The sequence below is a fragment of the Pogoniulus pusillus genome, chromosome 4, assembly GCF_015220805.1.
Source record: "Pogoniulus pusillus isolate bPogPus1 chromosome 4, bPogPus1.pri, whole genome shotgun sequence".
NCBI classification, from domain to species: Eukaryota; Metazoa; Chordata; class Aves; order Piciformes; family Lybiidae; genus Pogoniulus; species Pogoniulus pusillus.
This window is the reverse complement of record NC_087267.1, coordinates 22,281,957-22,300,832: the sequence shown is the minus strand read 5'-3', so window position 1 is coordinate 22,300,832 and position 18,876 is coordinate 22,281,957. Positions and strand designations below refer to the sequence as shown.

The 18,876-nt window shown below is 46.4% G+C and overlaps 1 protein-coding gene across 1 annotated transcript in view; it reads left to right on the top strand.

The window, feature by feature from the left end:
* The window catches only part of VWF (von Willebrand factor), a 220,778-nt gene that overhangs the window by 178,924 nt on the left and 22,978 nt on the right, over positions 1-18,876 (top strand). The window contains 7 exon segments of the mRNA XM_064142874.1: positions 336-485; positions 4,661-4,771; positions 6,909-7,092; positions 9,232-9,272; positions 14,798-14,805; positions 17,877-17,955; positions 17,957-17,986. Coding sequence (XP_063998944.1) covers positions 336-485; positions 4,661-4,771; positions 6,909-7,092; positions 9,232-9,272; positions 14,798-14,805; positions 17,877-17,955; positions 17,957-17,986 — 603 coding nt within the window.

Genomic DNA, 18,876 nt, shown 5'->3' with positions numbered 1-18,876 from the left:
GATGTAGCTGGAAGGAGTTTTCCATTAATGGCTCCTTCTACAGGATTCACTGTTCCTTATCTGTAAATATTGGCTCACAGAGAAACTGATCGAGACCCTGGACAATTCCATGGCTTGAAGATAAAAGTCTGCAATTTATTCTTTATAAAACACCATCTTTGACTTAATTTATTTTCCTTCCTTTAACAGAGTGCCTCTGATTTTAAGACCCTGTGTAGCATCTCCACTAAGTTCAGAATGTTCCACAAAGCTTATGGTGGGTTTCATAGGTTTAAAAAGCAGTCTTTTGGAGCTAACAGTGTGCAATTTCATGTCTTAATTGCTGTCTTCAATAGGTGTGTGTGCACAACAACATAATCTACCCCATCAGGACAACCTGGGAAGATGGTTGCAAGGAATGCTCTTGCACTGATATGAGAGATGATGTTACAGGACTTCAGGTGATGGAGTGTCATGACAAAGCGTGTGACACGTTCTGCTCCCGGGTGAGTAGCACACAAACCAGTGCCTTAGCCAGCACAGTCCTGATGGGTGCTTGAAATGATTTAAACCTGCTTAGAGAAACTAGAAAGAAAAAGAAAGTAAGTGTTGTAGCAAGGAATGATCATGGGAATTGAGCTTAAGAGTGCCTGAGTATTACTGACTATTTTAGAGTCATATCCTGCTCCAAGGAAATCAGTGACAAATCACTTTTACGCTGCCATAAAAGGAGAGCTGCATCATGAAGTGTTTATCATTCACACCACTTGCACAATAAGTACTTACCGAAGAGTCACAGAATATATCTGGTTTGAAGACCTCCAAGATCATCCACTTCAACTCTTGACCCCGCACTGAAGGGTCAACACTACGCCGTGTTCCTAAACATGAAGTCCACAGGCTGCTTGAACACCCCCAGGGATAGCAGCCCATTCCAATGCCAATCACTCTGTCTGGGAAGAACTTCCTCCTAACATCCAGCCTAGACCCTTGGCACAACTTGAGACTGTGTCCCCTTGTTCTGTTGCTGGTTGCCTGGTTGACATCACAGTCCCTGAGGTGTTCAAGAAAAGCCTGGATGAGGCACTTAGTGCCATGCTCTAGTTGACTGGACAGGGCTGGGTGCTAGGTTGGCCTGGATAATCTTGGAGGTCTCTTCCAACATGGTTGATTCTGTGATTCTACAGTGACTCCAGAACTGCCCTGGGCAGACCACTACAATGTTTGAGAACCCTTTCAGTGAAGAAATATTTGCTAGTATGCAGCCTGAACCTACCATGGTTCAGCTTCTAACCCTTTCCTCTGGTCCTGTCCCTTGCCACCAAGGAGAAGAGGCTCCTTGCTCCAACCTCCCTTCAGGCAATTGTAAAGTGCAATGAGATCTCCTCAAAGCCTCCTGTTCTGCAGACTGAACAACTATAGCTCCCTCAGACCCTTCCTCATAGATCATGAGCTTTAGGCCCTTCATGAGCCTCGTTGCCCTTCTCCTGGTGTCTGAAGTTCAATTTCAAATGACTGATCTCACAGAAGTTAATTTCTGAAGGGAACATTTCAGTCCTGCTTATGATGCAGCTCTACCCTCTGTAGCAACAATAGCACCACATACTGTGGCCTTTAGCACACTCTGACATCTAGTACATGCTACACAATTAAGTGGTCTACTTTTGGAAGACCACAAAGGAAGTATTAGGATGTCCCTGCAGGGGAGTTGGACTAGATGACCCTTGGAGGTCCTTTCCCCAACCCAGCCCACTCTGTGACCAAGTCATCCTCAGCTGGTATCTCATGTCAAGAAAGCCTAAGGAAAAAGGGTAGATGTTGCATTCAAATGAACCCATCCCACTGTCCTCTGAGAGGCTTAATGGCAAATACAGATATCTCATTTGCCAACCAAGAGTTAGTTTGCTTCGTTATTTGTCATAGGCCTCTCACTCTTTGTGTCCTTTTCTGTGTCCTAACGTTAAAGACAGCGAGCTGCAATTGTTGCCTGTGCCACAAGGAGGAGAGAGAGGTGCCTCATTCCTGAAGCTGCAGAAATTCCTTCCTTGAGGTTGCTTCACACACAAAAATCCTGTGACAGGGTGGATAACAGCTTTCAAAGCACCTTAAAATCACCACTGCTAATGTGAAGGAAGCACTTGCTTGGCTTAGTTTCTGCTCATGGTTTTGAAGTCAGGAACTTTCTAAGTAATATAAAAAACTAGTTCTGAAACGTAATTGACTGTGCTAAGTGTTTAGGACAAAGCCATTTGGCTAAGTGTGGAAAATTAGGAGGTTAGATTTTCAAGCCTCTTGATTAATTAAATGATAATAAAGAACATTTGTGTCCTGCACGCTGAGGCACAGTGAATGATGCTTGTGATAGATGCTGATGTACCAGAGGGGCAGGATGTCATCCAGGGTGACCTGGACAAGCAGAAGAGGTGGGCCCAGGTGTGCCTCAGGAGGTTCAACAAGAGCAGGATTCTCCATCTGGGCCAGGACAATCCTCACTATCAATACATACTGGGGGATGAGGAGATAAAAAGCAGCCCTGTGGAAAAGGACATGAAGGTATTGATAGATGAGAAGCTGGACATGAGCACACAGGGTGAGCTTGCAGCCCAGAAGGCCAGTGGCAGCTTGGGCTGCCTCAAAAACAGCAGAGATAGAGAGAGGGGATTCTGCCACTTTGCTCTGGTGAGACCTTACCTGGAGTGCTATGTCCAGCTCTGGAGCCCTCAACACAGGAGGCTGTGGAGTCTCCTTCTCTGGAGACAGTAAAAACCCACCTGGATGTGTTCCTGTGTGACCTATTTTAGGTGATCCTGCTCTGGCAGGGGCTTGGACTGGATGATCTTTTGAGGTCACTTCCAACTCCTAACATTGTGTGATTCTGTAATTTATGTATGTGTGTGTCTCTTTCCCTCTGTATATATGATTTAAATGTCAAAGAAAAAAATCTCATAATTGCATATGACTTGTGTGTAAAACCAGAGGTGATTTAATGTTGTGATTGTTTTTATTTGTTTTTTAAACTTGGTTCTTAACATTTGCATAGAGTTTTCATCCAGATTCTACCACCTAACATGGCAGTTCTGGCAATTCACCCTGGATTTACTTCTTTTTGCTTTTCCATACTCTGTGTTGGCGAGACCTCACCTGGAGTATTGCATCCAGCTCTGGAGCCTTCTACATGAGAAGGATGTGATCCTGATGGCACAGGGCCAGAGCAGGCCATGAAAATGATCAGAGGGCTGGAGCAGCTCCCATAAGGACAGGCTGAGGGAGCTGGGGTTGTTCAGCCAGGAAAAGAGAAGGCTCCAGGCAGACCTAAGAGGAGCCTGCCAGTAGCTGAAGGGGGATGAATGAAGGCTGCAGAGGGACTGTTTGCAAAGGCCTGCAGGGAAACGATGAGGGCAATGATTTGAAATGAGAGCAGAGCAGATTGAGATTGGATATGAGGAACAAGTTCTTTAGTGTGAAGGTGCTGGAACACTACAACAGGTTGCCCCCGGAGGTAGTTGAGGCCTGATCCCTGGAGATATTCAAGGTGAGGCTGGACAAGGCTCTGAGCAACCTGCTCTAGTGGAGAAATGTCCCTGATGGCTGCAGGAAGGTTAGACTAGATGAGCTTTGGAGGTCACTTCCAACCCTATCCATTCTCTGATTAAATCAGAGTCAACTCCCAAGGACAGTTGGTAGTTCTTGTGATGTAACGGATCCCTGAAGGTTTCTGTGCTGCTGTCCATCCAGGCAGACTTCAAAGCAGCCTTCCAGTCAATGAAGGAGGCTGCAAGAAGGCTGCAGAGGGACTGTTTGCAAAGGCCTGCAGGGACAGGATGAGGGTAATGGTTTGAAATGAGAGGAGAGTAGATTTAGATTGGGTGTGAGGAACAAGTTCTTTTAATCATGAGGGTGCTGGGACAGTGCAGCAGGTTGCCTGGGAAGGTGGTTGAGACCCCATCTCTGGAGATCTTCAAGGTGAGGCTGGACAAGGCTCTGGGCAACCTGATCTAGAGGAGGATGACTGCAGAGGGATCAGATTGGATGATCTTTGGATGTCACTTCCAACCCTATCCATTCTATGATTCCAGGGGAAAACTTGCTATATACTAATACATAAGAGTATCTGCCCACATAAAATAAGCTAACTTTTGGAAATGACTTAATGCTGTTGGGGTCCTCTGAAAGCATTCTTCTTTTACCTCTTCCCATCTCATGCCTATTTTAATGTCACTGTTCTTTTCTGTCTCATCTGAAAAGAAAGATGTCCTGGATGAGTTCAAATTTCAATCTCTCTGTCTTTCTTTCTGTCTTTTAAAAGATCAGCTCCATGAAAGTGTTATCTACTCTCTGAAGAAGCATGATCTAAGTAAGGGTAGTACCTAGAGTTAGTCCATGTATCTCAAGTGAATGTATGTCCCAAGTGTCTATTAAAAAGGAACTAAGGAGATAAGGATTTCTGCTCCTCATGTTGCATGTGTTTTAATGTATGGGTTTTGACATGATGTTAATCTTTTAACTTTGGACTGCTTTGTTTTGTCTTAGTAGTGTGTGCCCTTACAATGCTGCTTTCCAGCTTCCCTTTTCTTAAAAAGATGCTGATAAGAAACACTTATCCCAGCATTTTCTTCCAGGAATAATCTTCTCATTTGTTTCCTATTGCTGGATCAGTGAGCTGCTTTCTTTTCTCCTGCAGGGCTACAGGTATATTGTCCAAGAAGGGGAGTGTTGTGGCAGATGCCAGAAGACTGCCTGTGAGGAGCAGCTGTTCTGGTCTCGGGGCGATGCAGATTCTCGTTTGCATGAGGTGAGGCACAGTAGTGGTGTGGATACTTCCACTGCTAGCACAAGTGGGATGAAATTTAACAAGGCCAAGTGCAGGGTTCTACGCTTTGACCACAACAACCCCAAGCAGCACTACAGGCTGGGAACAGAGTGGCTGGAGAGCAGCCAGGCAGAAAGGGATCTGGGGGTGCTGGTAGATGGTACCCTAACATGAGGCAGCAGTGTACCCAGGTGGCCTGAAGAGCCAATGGCATCCTGACCTGAATCAGGAAGAGTGTGGCCAGTAGGACAAGGGAGGTTATTCTTCCCCTGTACTCAACACTGATCAGGCCACACCTTGAGTACTGTGTCCAGTTCTGAGCTCCTCAATTCAAGAGAGATGTTGAGATACTGGAACATGTCCAGAGAAGGTTGAGAGAGCTGTCGAGTGGCCTGGAACACAACCCTGTGAGGAGAGGCTGAGGGAGCTGGGGGTGTTTAGCCTGGAGAAGAGGAGGCTCAGGGCTGACCTCATTGCTGTCTACAACTACCTGAATGGAGGCTGTAGCCAGGTGGGGGTTGGTCTTTTCTGCCAGGCAAGCAGAAACAGAACAAGGGGACACAGTCTCAAGTTGTGCCAGGGGAAGTATAGGCTGGATGTTAGGAGGAAGTTCTTCCTAGAGAGAGTGATTGGCACAAAAATGGGCTGCCCAGGGAAGTGGTGGAGTCACTGTCCCTGGAGGTGTTGAAGAAAAGCTTGGGCGAGGCCCTTTGTGCCATGGTCTAGTTGATTGGCTAGGGCTAGGTGCTAGGTTGGAGCAAAGGCATCCTGGGGTTGTTCAAACTCTAAAAAAGAAGGCTCTAGGGAGACCTAATAATGACCTTCCAGTACCTGAAGGAAGCTTACAAGAAGGATGGAGACAGACTGTTTGTAAAGACTTGCAGTGATAGGATGAGGTGCAATGGCTTCAGGCTAGAGAAGAACAGATTCAGATTAGATGTTAGGAACAAGTTCCTTACTATGAGGGTGGTGGTACACTGGAACAGGTTGCCCTGAGAGGTAGCTCTGTGTGATGGTTTGGGTGTTCCCCACCCCCCCCACCCCCCCCCGCTTTGGAAATCACCCAGACTAGGCTCAGCCGGCTCCAGAAATTGAATGAAGCTTATATTTACAGCTAGCACAATATACAAGCAGAGATTTACAGTATATACAGTTATAGACAGAAATGTACAAGGTAAAAGGTAATACAGAAACACAACAGCCCTCCCAGAAACCTGAGTCCCCAGGAGGGGCTCTCAACCACCCCTGCACCTTCCCCCTGCCCCTCTCAACCTTACCCCAGTCCTAAAGAAGAATGGAGGTTTGGCCAAGAGGTTAAGAAGCAAAGGTGAGTGGAAGGTGTGTTAGAGAGCTGCAGCTCAGTCAGCAGCCCAGCCAGAGTGAGACAAAATGGCAAGAGTGTTATCTAATGTTTTCATTTCTTCTTCCCAAACTCCTCAGTGAGACTTCTGAGGGAAGTGGACATCACCACTGTTTTTCTTTCACAGCCTATGATCTACTTCTTCTCACCAAAACATTCTACCCTGCTTCAAACTAGCACACCGTGTCTCTATACCTGAAGATACACAGGGTGAGGCTGGAAGGGCTCTGGGCAACAGGGAATCAAAGAATAAACCAGGCTGGAAGAGACCTCCAAGATCATCCAGTATGACCTATTACCCAGCCCTATTTAATCAACTAGACCATGGCACTAAGTGCCTCGCCCAGTGTAAACGTGATCTAGTCGAGGTTGTTCCTGCTGACCGCAGAGGGGGTTAGACTGGATGACCTTTGGAGGTGCCTTGCAAACCAGACCATCCTATGTTCTCATGACTCTGTAATTCTACAGACATTTAAATGTAGTTAATAATGGCTTTTCTTCTTCACATGTCATTTCACATGCCCCTTTATTTTTCACTTTAAGAGTACTCCAGTAAGTCTTACAGTCCACAAACCAAGAAGCAGAGTGTTGTACAAACTGATTGTCAGAGTAAGAATTCATTGAGAACTGTTGATTGACTGCTCCTGACACTGTCAGTCTGCTTTTTGCAAGCCAGCATGTTGGCTGTAGGCATTTTCCTTCTCTCCAGAGGCACATACACTGCTGCCTGTATCTGACCATCTTACAATTCCCCACCAGGTTGGCACAGAGTGGAGATCCCCCCTCAACCCTTGTGTTGTGAATGAGTGTGTCCGGGTCAACAATGAGGTTTTCGTGCAGCAGAAGAATCTTTCTTGCTCTCAGATGGATGTGCCTGACTGTCCAGAGGGAACTGAACTACGCTGTGACCAAGTCATAGACTGCTGCCCTTCCTGCAGATGTGGTAAGGTTTTGCGTAGGCCAAATGCAGAATGAATAACCTCCTGTTTTTCCATAGTGCACATTTTCCAAATACAGCACTGCTTTGAAGATCTCCTCTGCAATTTAGACATTGAGCACAGTAATTCTTGTGGCCAGTAGATCAAGGGAGGTTATTCTGCCCCTGTACTCAGCACTGATCAGGCCACATTTTGAGTGCTGTGTCCAGTTCAGGGCTCCTCAATTCAAGAGAGATGTTGAGGTACTGGAATGTGTCCAGAGAAGGGAGACAAAGCTGGTGAGGAGCCTGGAACACAACCCTGTGAGGAGAGGCTGAGGGAGCTGGGGTTGTTTAGCCTGGAGAAGAGGAGGCTCAGGGCTGACCTCATTGCTGTCTACAACTACCTGAATGGAGGCTGTAGCCAGGTGGGGGTTGGTCTCTTCTGCCAGGCAACCATCAACAGAACAAGGGGACACAGTCTCATGTTGTGATGGGGGAGGTTTAGGCTGAATGTTAGGAGGAAGTTGTTGCCAGAGAGAGTGATTGGCATTGGAATGGGCTGTCCAAGGAGGTGGTGGAGTCACCATCCCTGGAGATGTTGAAGCAAAGCCTGGATGAGGCACTTAGTGCCATGGTCTAGTTGATTGTCTAGGGCTGGGTGCTAGGTTGGACTGGATGATCTTGGAGGTCTCTTCCAACCTGCTTGATTCTATGATTCTATGATTTTCTCTTTCCAACTGATGTTCACTGTCTCCTCTTGAACTGCTTATTTTTGAAGCTATATTGAATTGATTGGGAGAGAGGCTTACCAGGCTGTGCTGTTACAGCTCTAGCCTACATCGTTAAGCATTTAAAAGAGGTCATGACATGCTTTTGGCCTAAGAATTGTAGAATCATAGAATATCAAGTTGGAAGAGGCATCAAGGGTTCAATGCTCTCCCTAGTGCCTGGTATCCAAGAATGCTATGGGGAGGCTGTTGGTAAAGGTCTGCAGAGACAGGACGAGGGCAATGGTTTAAAATGAGAGCAAATCAGAATTAGATTGGATGTGAGGAGCAAGTTCTTTAGCATAAGGGTGGTGGGACACTTCAACAGGTTGCTCAGAGAGGTAGTTGAAGCACTTGAGGCCCCATCCCTGGAGAATACCCAAGGTCAGGCTTTGAGAAGGCTCTGATCAATCTGATCTAGTAGAGAAAGTCCCAGCTGACTGCAATGGGGTTGGACTAGATGACCTTTGAATGTCCCATCCAGTCCAAACCATTCTATGATTTCATAATTCTGTAATTCTATAAACAGGAAGATTGCATGCAGCCATGCTGCCTTCTATCTGTTTCTGAGCATTTGTGGCTGTGGCCATTTCCTAGCATAAAGTTAGGTCAAAAGTCCAGATCAGAAGATTTGGCTAATTTGCCTTAATAATGTTGAATTCACAGGTATATATGCAACAGAAAGATGAAGAGCTAGGAGTGGGAGGTGGAGGGGAAATAAACATTAGAATCATAGACTCAGTCAGGGTTGGAAGGGATCACAAAGATCATCTAGTTCCAACCCCCCTGCCATGCCCAGGGACACCCTACCCTAGATCAGGCTGCCTGCAGCCCCATCCAGCCTGGCCTTAAACACCTCCAGGCATGTGGCCTCAACCACCTCCCTGGGCAACCCATGCCAGGCTCTCACCATTCTCATGCTCAACAACTTCTCACATTCAGTCTGAACTTACCCATCTCCAGCTTTGCTCCATTCCCTCCAGTTCTGTCACTCCCTGATATCCTAGAAAGTCTCCCCCCAGCTTTTTTGTAGGCCTCCTTCAGATCCTGGAAGGCCACAATAAGGTCACCCCGGAGCCTCCTCTTCTCCACTACCTAGACAGGAAACCTGAGTGCATTCTCAGAGAGTGCCAGGCTTGAACTGGAGGTGAAAATGATTGTACTTGATAATAAGTAGTTCAGTAAGAATATTTGGGGATGGGCTAAAGGGCAGCTCTGACAAACTGCTGCCTTTCAAGGCATCATTTAAGAGGGCTCATTTATGCCTCTCTACAGTGAAACTGAATCTAAATATCTTCAGCTGGAACTCTAAAATGTTAGAAACCCTGTATCACTAGTTTATTAGGACTTGGTAATGTCCTGGCAATATTAAATGGAATATTATCTTCTCTTTCAGTACCCCTGAATGGTTGTCCTTTGAATGGCACTGTTATTGGGGTAAGCCTTCCTTCCTTTTTTTTTATTGTGGTGGTAAGATATTTTCAGATACATGAATGAGCTTCTGGAGACCACAAGCTTGCCAGAATGCACACAAGCATACAGGGCATCTCTTCCAGTAAGACCTTGAGGTAAAAGCAGTGGCAAGGGGCTCAGCACGTGTATGACCCTGCTGCAGTCTTCCTGGGTATGACACTGAGTAGCATCAAGACATGGAGCAAAGACTACAAACTGCAACACATAAGATTTCACCTCAACGTGAGGAGAAAGTTCTTTACAGTGAAGGTAACAGAGCCCTGGAACAGGCTGCCCAGAGAGGTTGTGGAAGCTCCTTCTCTGCAGACTTTCAAAACCCGTGTGGACAATTCCTGTGCAGACTACCCTAGGAGATCCTGCCTTGGCAGGGAGGTTGGACTGGATCCCTGGAGGTCACTTCCATTCTCCTAAGGTTCTGTGGTTCTGTGTACCTTTGTAAAATGAGGACAAAAATGCTGCCTTATCTTGAAAGGATGCTTGAGGAAAGTGCTTAGAAACTGTGGTAATCTGCATTCTGTAATGATTTCCAGGCTATCAAACACACAGGAAACTGTCCCTGAGGGATAATCTCAGAAATGATCCTTGCCTACTTCAGGGAAGTAAAAACTTCCCCTATTCTACTTAGAGGATAAGGCAGATGAAAACATGGATGGAGGCTCTTGCTCCATCTGCGTAGAAGCAGGGGTATCCCTCCTTGGCTATTAGCAGGAACAGAAAAGCTAAGCTTCCTCACTATTTGACCTCTGTCCTCTTTTGAGATCCTTGCTGATATGCCCTCAGAGGAAATTTTACCCTCAACTGCATATTTAATGGATAGATTAAGCCATGTTTAACCCAGCCCACGACATTGGGAATGATGGGAGTTAAGCATCTGATCTCATTTACATTGAATTTATCTTTGGAGAGCTCTGTCAGTTGTCCATTGTTTCCCTAAATCCGTATTCTGGCTGCACCTCTGGTGTCAAATTGCTCCAGATATTCTCATCATCCCCTTGGGAGACAGGTCTTCTTTAGTTATTTAACCTAACTTTTAACCTATGGATTCCTGCCTTCTCATACTATGGCTTCTTCATTTATTATCACTCTCTGTGATCTGTGTTCGATAGTATTGTCCTGCTCTGGCAGGGCAGTTAGTCTCGATGATCTCCTTGGGTCCCTTTCAACCCCTAACATTCTGTATGCTTGTGATTTGCAAGAAAAGGTTACCCAAAGCCCTTTGCACTTGGAGTTATGGCAGAGGTAACCTTTCTCCAGCTATTCCTTCTAAGTTTGATGTATTTGTTTCTTTTTTAACAGCTGATAAATGTAAGTTTATCAGTTTCATAGATCTAAAGCCCTGTCATCAAGTATCCATCATTCTGTGTGGGGATTTGTGGAGTATTCTTGGGAGCTCAAGAGACTCTGCCATGCAGGAGCTTTAGCAGTGGTGCTACTGAAGATTAATTCCAGCATTTCTGGACTCTTTCCTTCTGAAATCCACCACCAAATGAAGCCTTGAGCAACCTGGTCTAGTGGGACGTGTCCCTGCCTATGGCAGGGCTTTTGATCTAGATGACCTTTAAGGTCTCTGCCATGCAGGAGCTTTAGCAGTGATGCTACTGAAGATTAATTCCAACATTTCTGGACTCCTTCCTTCTGAAATCCACCACCAAATGAAGCCTTGAACAACCTGGTCTATGGCAGAGATTTTGATCTAGATGACCTTTAATGTCTCTTCCAACCCAAACCATTCTGATTACTTCCATGAAGAATGAAATCCAAGGAATAACTCAGGTTTTCTCTGTCAGAACACTGAGGGAATGGGTTTTAAAGTGGTAAAATCTGCAACAATCTGCTTTCTGTTTGATTCCTCTCTTGGATGTTGTCAAAAATCAGATGTGGCATTTGATAGGGACCATACTTGTAGGGAATGTTATGGAGTGCAGGGAATGAGTGCAGCTGCCGCTAACTCTCTCCACCTTCTACCGTATCAGACACACACACACAAATATCTTATGCTGCAAGAAGATCTTTCCAGCATTCTGTTCTATCATGAATGACTTTTTTCTTCTTTTATTTTTCCAGCCTGATCTACCAATCCCATGCACCCCTACCCCTCCAAAATAAAATCACCAGACTAGCTCAAAGGGTTTGGAAGCAAAATGGAGCTATATGTTTAGAGTGAGCTAAAATCTAAAGGCATAAAATACAGTGTATGTGTACAAAAATGTGTTTACATGTATCGCCAAAGTAGAGCCAATACAAGGAACCTCTTAAGGACCCCAAATCAACCCTCTGGACAAACCCATAGGGGCTTCCAACAGCCTTCTTCTGCCTCCTTCTTTCCCTCTCCTGTTACCTCCCAGAGAGTTTGTGTCAGCAAGAAGGTCAGGACAGAGATAAGGACTATGCAGAGCAGAATTGCAGAGAAGTGAATAAGAAAGAGAATTGTTTATGCAACTGAATTTTATCCCTGTCACCAAGCAAGTGGAATCATATAGATTTATCTTTGTTGTTCTTTCTGCATCCAATAGCAAATTATTTATTTTTTTTACCTCTTTTTCTATTTAAGATCTCTGGAAAGTCCATTCCTTGCTTACAGTTAGACAAAGAACTAGGAGAAAACAGTTAGACAAACTAGGGGAAATGTAGCTCCCATTTTGAAAAAGGGTAGGAAGGAGGAGCCAAGGAACTCCAGGCCAGTCAGTCTCACCTCTGTGCCTGGTAAGATCATGCAGCAGATCCTCCTGGAGGCACTACTGAGATAGGAGAATAGTGAAGAGGTGACTGGCTACAATCCGCGTTACCATGGCTTCACCAGAGGCAAATCCTGCCTGACAAACCTGCTGGCCTTCTATGAATAGGTCACAACATTAAGAGATGAGGGGTGAGCAACTGATGGCATTTACCTGGACCTGAGCAAGGCCTTTGACACCTACACCACATCCTGGTCTCCAAGCTGCTGACACATGGGTTTGATGGGTGGACCACGAGATGGATAAAGAACTGGCTGAATGGCTGCACCCAAAGAGTGGCTGTCCAGGTAGAGGCCAGTGAGGAGTGGAGTCATTCAGAGATCAGTCCTGTGGCCAGTCTTGTTCAAAATCTTTGTGTGTGCCATGGACAGAAGCATTGAGTGCAGCCTCAGCAAGCTTGCTGATGACACCAAGCTGTGTGGTGCAGCAGACAGGCTGGAGGGAAGGGATCCATCCAGAGAGACCTGGACAATCTGGAGAGGTGGGCACAAGCCAACCTCAGGAGGTTCAACAAGACCGAGTGCAAGGTCCTGCATCTATCTGGGGTGAGACAATGCCAAGCACAGATACAGGCTGGGCAGTGAGTGGCTGGAGAGCAGCCCTGAGGTGAGGGACTTGAGGATGCTGGTGGATGCAAAGCTCAACGTGAGCCAGCAGTGTGCACTTGCACCCTGGAGGGCCAACCAGATCCTGGGCTGCATCAGAAGTGTGGCCAGCAGGTCGAGGGAGGTGATTCTCTCCCTCTTGGCTGAGACCCCACCTGGAGTACTGCATCCAGATCTGGAGCCCCTAATTCAGGAGGGATGTGGAGATGCTGGAGCGTGTCCAGAGAAGGACCACGAGGATGCTCAGAGGGCTGGAGCAGCTCTGCTATGAGGAGAAACTGAAAGAGTTGAGGCTGTTCATTCTGGAGAAAAGGAGGCTCCCAGGTGACGCCGATTGTGGTGGAGGGGAGAAATTAATTGGTATGAGAGGATATTCTATAAAAATATATATTTTATTAACTTCAATATTCCTAACTCTCACCACCCCAAACAATTGTATTTTAATATTAATAAGGATTTTCATGGTTATGAAAGACATTATAGGAATATATCAAACCATAACTTATTAATAACTAGCAAACAATTCAAACTATAAACAAAGAGAGGAGTTTTCCCATGGCAAATACCACTTGGGGTCAATATGCTGCTTGCCCAGCAGGTGGGCAGAAGCTCTTTCTGCTTTATGGCAGGAGACATGATAGAAATTACAGAGGCATTAAAGCATATTTAGCTCACAAATTCTTATCATATTATCAATCACCCTTCGGGGCTACGAGGTCAGACAGCTCTATTTACGAGTGTCCAATCTTCAGGGGAGTCTGCCCATGGGCTTTGAGGTTTGGATCCTCTTGGCTTGAGGGGAAAGGAGAATCTTCCCAGCTTCTGGGCAAATGACTGTCTCTGACCCTGTTCTCCTGGTGAAGGATGCAATCTCTGCCCTTGTCTCCTGGCTTCTCCTGGATGCTCTGTCCAGGGATTCTTAGGCAGGACCTCAGGTGCAGAAGGAGTACAATGCCGTGCAGTCTCACTCACTGTATCACACTGGCCATACAGGCTGATCTCGTGCAGACAAGTGGGGTTTGCTTCTGGTAACTCAGTGGCAGCGGCGCGCACCAGGCAATAATAAGGCAGCGGGTGTGCAATAGGGTGCATGGGTGGCTGGGAGACTGAGCTCCATAAAGGCAGATGCACTGCGGGTGGGCATGCAGGCAGGCATAAGCAAGAAGCAGTGCTGGTGATTCTAAGCAGGATAATGAGATCGAGCTGAACAAGCGGGGGAGGCCTGACTGCTTTCGTTTGCCTGCATACTCCATCTATTAAATTGCTGGCCGAGATTAATGGCCCCTTGGCCACTAGAATGACCAATCAGCTTTGGCAGCCAGTCAAGCAATACCATAATAGGCAAAAGCCACAAGCTGGGACCTCCCAAATATGGAAACCACACGGGCCTTAGCTAGGCAGGCACGAGCTGGGCGTGTGGAGGGCTTACACAAGCACATCACACAATCAGGGTCCTGGGCAGGCCAGACTCCACGGCACCAGGTCTGTGTGCCCCTTTGTGCTTGTTATGTGTTTACCCTCGTGGTTATGGGCAGAAAAACATGTCCAGGCAGGTCAAGGGCATGAATAAGCCTATTTTTTGGGCCCTATGGGCCTTCCACCACAGACCATCTTGTGGCCTTCCAGGATCTGAAGGGGGCCTACAAACAAGTTAAGGAGGGACTTTCGTAGGCTTTCAGGAGTGACAAGACTAGGGGAACGGAGCAAAGCTGGAGGAGGGGAGATTCAGAGTGCACATGAGGAGGAAGTTGTTGAGCATGAGAGTTGGAGAGAGGCTGGAATAGGGTTGCCCAGGGAGGGTGGTTGAGGCTCCATTGATGGAGGAGTTTAAGCTAGGCTGGCTGAGGCTGTGGGCAGCCTCCTCTAGGTTAAGGAGTCCCTGGGCATGGCAGGGGGGTTGGAACTAGATGATGTTTGTGGTCCCTTCCAACCCTGACTGATTCTGTGATTCTAAATAACCAAAAAGAAGCAAGCCTTAAACCATAACAGCCAAGTAAAGCCTTTGTTCTGAATTTCCAGGATTTTTATGAGGGTGTATGTGGGCCCCCCAGCTGTCCCACTCATTTCTGAGCTCTTGCTGCCCGCAAATGTCAGGCATTACTGAAATTAAACATTCAACAGTACAGTCACCAAAATATTTCCTTCAGAGAGTGGAGAGTGTGAAATTTGAATTGAGATTTAATATTGAAGACTTCTAAAACCCTTTTCATTTATTTATTTCTAAGCCATGAAAAACAAAAGCTAATTTATTTTATTAAATCTAAACCAACCAAACAAAAGATCCCAAACCCACCTTAAATTAAGTTTATATTAAATGAACAAACTTTAAACCCAGCTTCATTTAAGATTTATTAGCAGTTAATTACCCTCTAGGTCTGAAAGCTTTTTGGGTAGCTGGCCTCAGTACAGCCTTTTGTCTTAGGCCTATGCTCTATGTTAGTGATTGTTCCAGAGTTCTGGTCAGGAAGGAAGATGTGGTGCTCCTAGAAACTTGCATTGCAAACCCTTTCTTTCTGGGGTCCTTTTGAGGTGAAGTTTCAAGTTTCATTTTGTCCCAGGGAAAACTTTTCCTCTGCTAACTCATTCACTGAATGGTTCCAAGTTGTGAGTCTTTGTACTGAGGTCCTGTTAACTAACAGTGTCCCTTAATCCCTTTACTTTGTGACTTGTATCTGGTTACCAATATTAGATTCCAGTAATTTGGTGCATTGCATTTACCTCACATGATCATTAACAATGCTGTGGGCTTTTACTGCAGCCTTGGAAGCAGGTGGCTGTAATTACCAAAAGATTACTCTGTATCACTCATCTGCTTTTCCAGGCTTTACTGAGTGGCATTCTTGGAAAGTAGATTTGGGTTTTATGCAGGTTATTTTGGTTGCACTGAGCAACTCTGGTTAAGCAGATGTTGACTTTTCATTTGAGGTTAGCCAAAAAGCCACACCATAGGTGTATTGCATAAAAGCAAAAAGATGTGTCAAACATTGCTCCATGCAATTTGTTGCATAATCAGTCAGGGTTCGGAAGGATCACAAGGATCATCTAGGTCCAACCCTCCTGCCATGCCCCAGGGACACCTTAACCTAGAGAAGGCTGCCCACAGCCTCAGCCAGCCTGGCCTTAAACACCTCCAGTCATGGGCCTCAACCACCTCCCTGGGCAACCCATGCCAGGCTCTCACCACTCAAGCTCAAGAACTTTCTCCTCATGTGCACTCTGAATCTCCCCACTCCAGCTTTGCTCATTCCCCCCCTAGTCTGTCACTTCTGAGAGCCTAAAAAGTCCCTCCTCAGCATTTTTGTAGGCCCCCTTCAGATCCTGGAAGGCCCACAATAAGGTAACCTGGGAGCCCTCTCTTCTTCAGACTGAACAGCCCCCAACTCTTTCAGTCTATCCTCATAGCAGAGCTGCTCCAGCCTCTGATCATCCTCATGGCCCTTCACTGGATCATGTTACATGTACTTGCATTAGAAATTACATAGTAATTGGCATGGAAATTCATCATATTCTCTCAAACCAATATGTACATTGTGTCTAAGCAATCTAAGTCAGCAGAGATAGGTGAAACCACAGGTTCCAGCCTTACATTTGTTTATATTTGTTACACAATCTCTAAGGTCATTCCAACCTTCTATTTTATTTTAACTCAGTACTTCTGAGCTTGTGCACTCTCACCTGTCCATGGCTTATGTTCCAGTATTTCAAGTTCCAATAGCTGTACCATTCCCAATACACCAGCGCCCCCCAAGTCTCTCTCCTCAGCACTGCTCTCCAGCCACTCACTGCCCAGCCTGTATCTGTGTTTAGCGTTGCCTCCACTCAGATGCAGGCCCTTGCACTTGGTCTTGTTAACCTCATGAGGTTAGCTTGTGCCCACCTCTCCATCCTGGCCAGGTCCATGGTTCCCTTCCCTCCGGTGTGTCTGCTGTACCACACAGCTTAATGCCATCAGCAAACTTGCTGAGGCTGCACTCAATGCCTCTACCCATGGCACGGACAAAGATGTTGAACAAGGACTGATCCCAAGACAGATCCCTGAGGGACTCCATATGTCATGGCCTCCACTTGGCCATGGAGCCATTGACAGCCACTCTTTGGGAGTGGCATTCAAGCCAGTTCTTTATCCACCTAAGTCATTTATGTCATGCTAAGCCATATCTGTTCACAGAAAGCCATTGTGAAAGCCATTTGTATGCTGGTGCCTAAATACGTTTAAAAAATGCCACACAGCTAATGAGGTTCAAGGTAAGACCTTCCTCCAAAAGCTCAAGGTACTTCTGTGTGAGAAGTTCATTTTGGCACATCTCTAGTAGGCACTATGCTTCTGCACATGAGAGTGATTTCATGATAAAATCAACTTTATCTTTCTTGTATATAATCTGAATCAGAGGATGTTAGGAGTTGGAAGTGACCTCTGGGGATCTTCCAGTCCAAACCCTTCTGCCAGAGCAGGACCATGGAATCTAGTGAAGGTCACACAGGGCTTGAAAATCTCCAGAGAAGAAGACTCCACAACCTCCCAGGGCATCCTGTTCCAGTGTTCTGTGACCCTCACAGTAAAGAAGTTCTTCTTTGTATTGAGTTGGAGCTTCCTGTGCTAGTTTGCATCCATTGCTCCTTGTCTTACCACAGGGCACAAGTGAGCAGAGGCTGTCCTGTCCCCTTCCCTTCCTGACCCCCAGCTCTCAGATATTTAATAGACATTTATTAGATCTCCCTTCAGTCCTCTCTGCAGACTTAATAGCCCCAGGGCCTCTTAGCTTTCCTTATCAAGCAGTGCTCTAGTCCCTTCATCATCCTTGTAGCCCTCCCTTGAACTCTCGCCAGCAGATCTTTGTCTCTCTTGAACTGAGGTGCCCAAAAACTGCATGCGGTATTCCAGGTGGGGCCTCACCAGGGCAGAGTAGAGTGGGAGGAGAACTTTTGCTTGCTAAGCTTTGTAGCAATGAAGCAAGAATTGCTGATGGCATTTCACAGTTTAGGAGAGTTCTAGAAGGCTTACTTGAAAAAATAGCCTCATGCTATGGCTTGTTGTGGAATTCCAGATGCAAAATTTTGGGTCCCTGGTGAAGCCAGGAGCATGGGGGTTTTACTATCTTTTTGTAACGGCGGAGTTGCAGTGCAAGATTTAAACTAAAGACGGTTTAACACTGGGTAAAATTGTCATTTGTTTGAGTTTTGCTGAAGGGACAATCACTGACTTAGGACCCTCTCATTTCAGCCTGGAGACGCCTAATGGTAGATCAGTGCACGACCTGCCTTTGCTCTGCCCAGTCAACAGCTTCTCGGAGATACACCCTGACCTGGCACAAAACTGTCCTGTGAGCCGTGCCCAATGGTAAGTGAGAGTGGTCTGGAGTGTTCTTTATAAGGAATGTGTCTGCTGACAAGGTCCCTGTTCTTCACTGTGCAGAACAGTTTATGTTCTGTAGGTGCATGTCTGTTTTCTGAGAAGTCGTGGTCCCCTAGGCTGCCAAGAGAGCCAATGGCATCCTGGCCTGCATCAGAAACAGCTGTGGCCATGTGGGACAAAGGAGGTTATTCTGCCCCTGTACTCAACACTGGTCAGGTCACACCTTGAGTGCTGTGTCCCAGTTCTGGGCTCCCTCAATTCAAGAGAGATGTTGAGATGCTGGAACGTGTCCAGAGAATGTTGAGAGAGCTGTTGAGTGGCCTCATAGGGAACCACAAACCGTCCGATGAGGAGAGGCTGAGGGAAGCTGAGGTTGTTATGCCTGGAGGAAGAGGAGGCTCAGGGCTGACCTCAATGCTGTCTACAGCTACCTGAAGGGAGGTTGTAGCTATGTGAGGATTGTTCTCTTCTGCCAGGCAACCAGTAATAGAACAAGGGAAGAGAGTCTCAACTTGTGCCAGGGGAGGTCTAGGCTGGATGTTAGGAGAAGACACACTTGCCAGAGCAGAGTGACTTGGCATTGGAATGGATTGCCCAGGGAGGTCCTGTCACTGTCCCTGGAGGTGTTGAAGAAAAAGCTGTACGAGGCACTTAGTGCCAAGGTCTAGTTGCTTTGGACAGGGCTGGGTGCTAGGTTGGATTGGAATGATTTTGGGTGTCTCTTCCAACCTGGTTGATTTTGTGATTTTGTGATGCTGTGTTCTTCCTTCCCCTGATGAGATGAAATAGATACCAAATGTGATCTAAACCCATCATGTAGTGGTGTAGGTTGGGAACTAAGGATTAAAAATCTCTAGGGACTAGAGGAGTCTAGG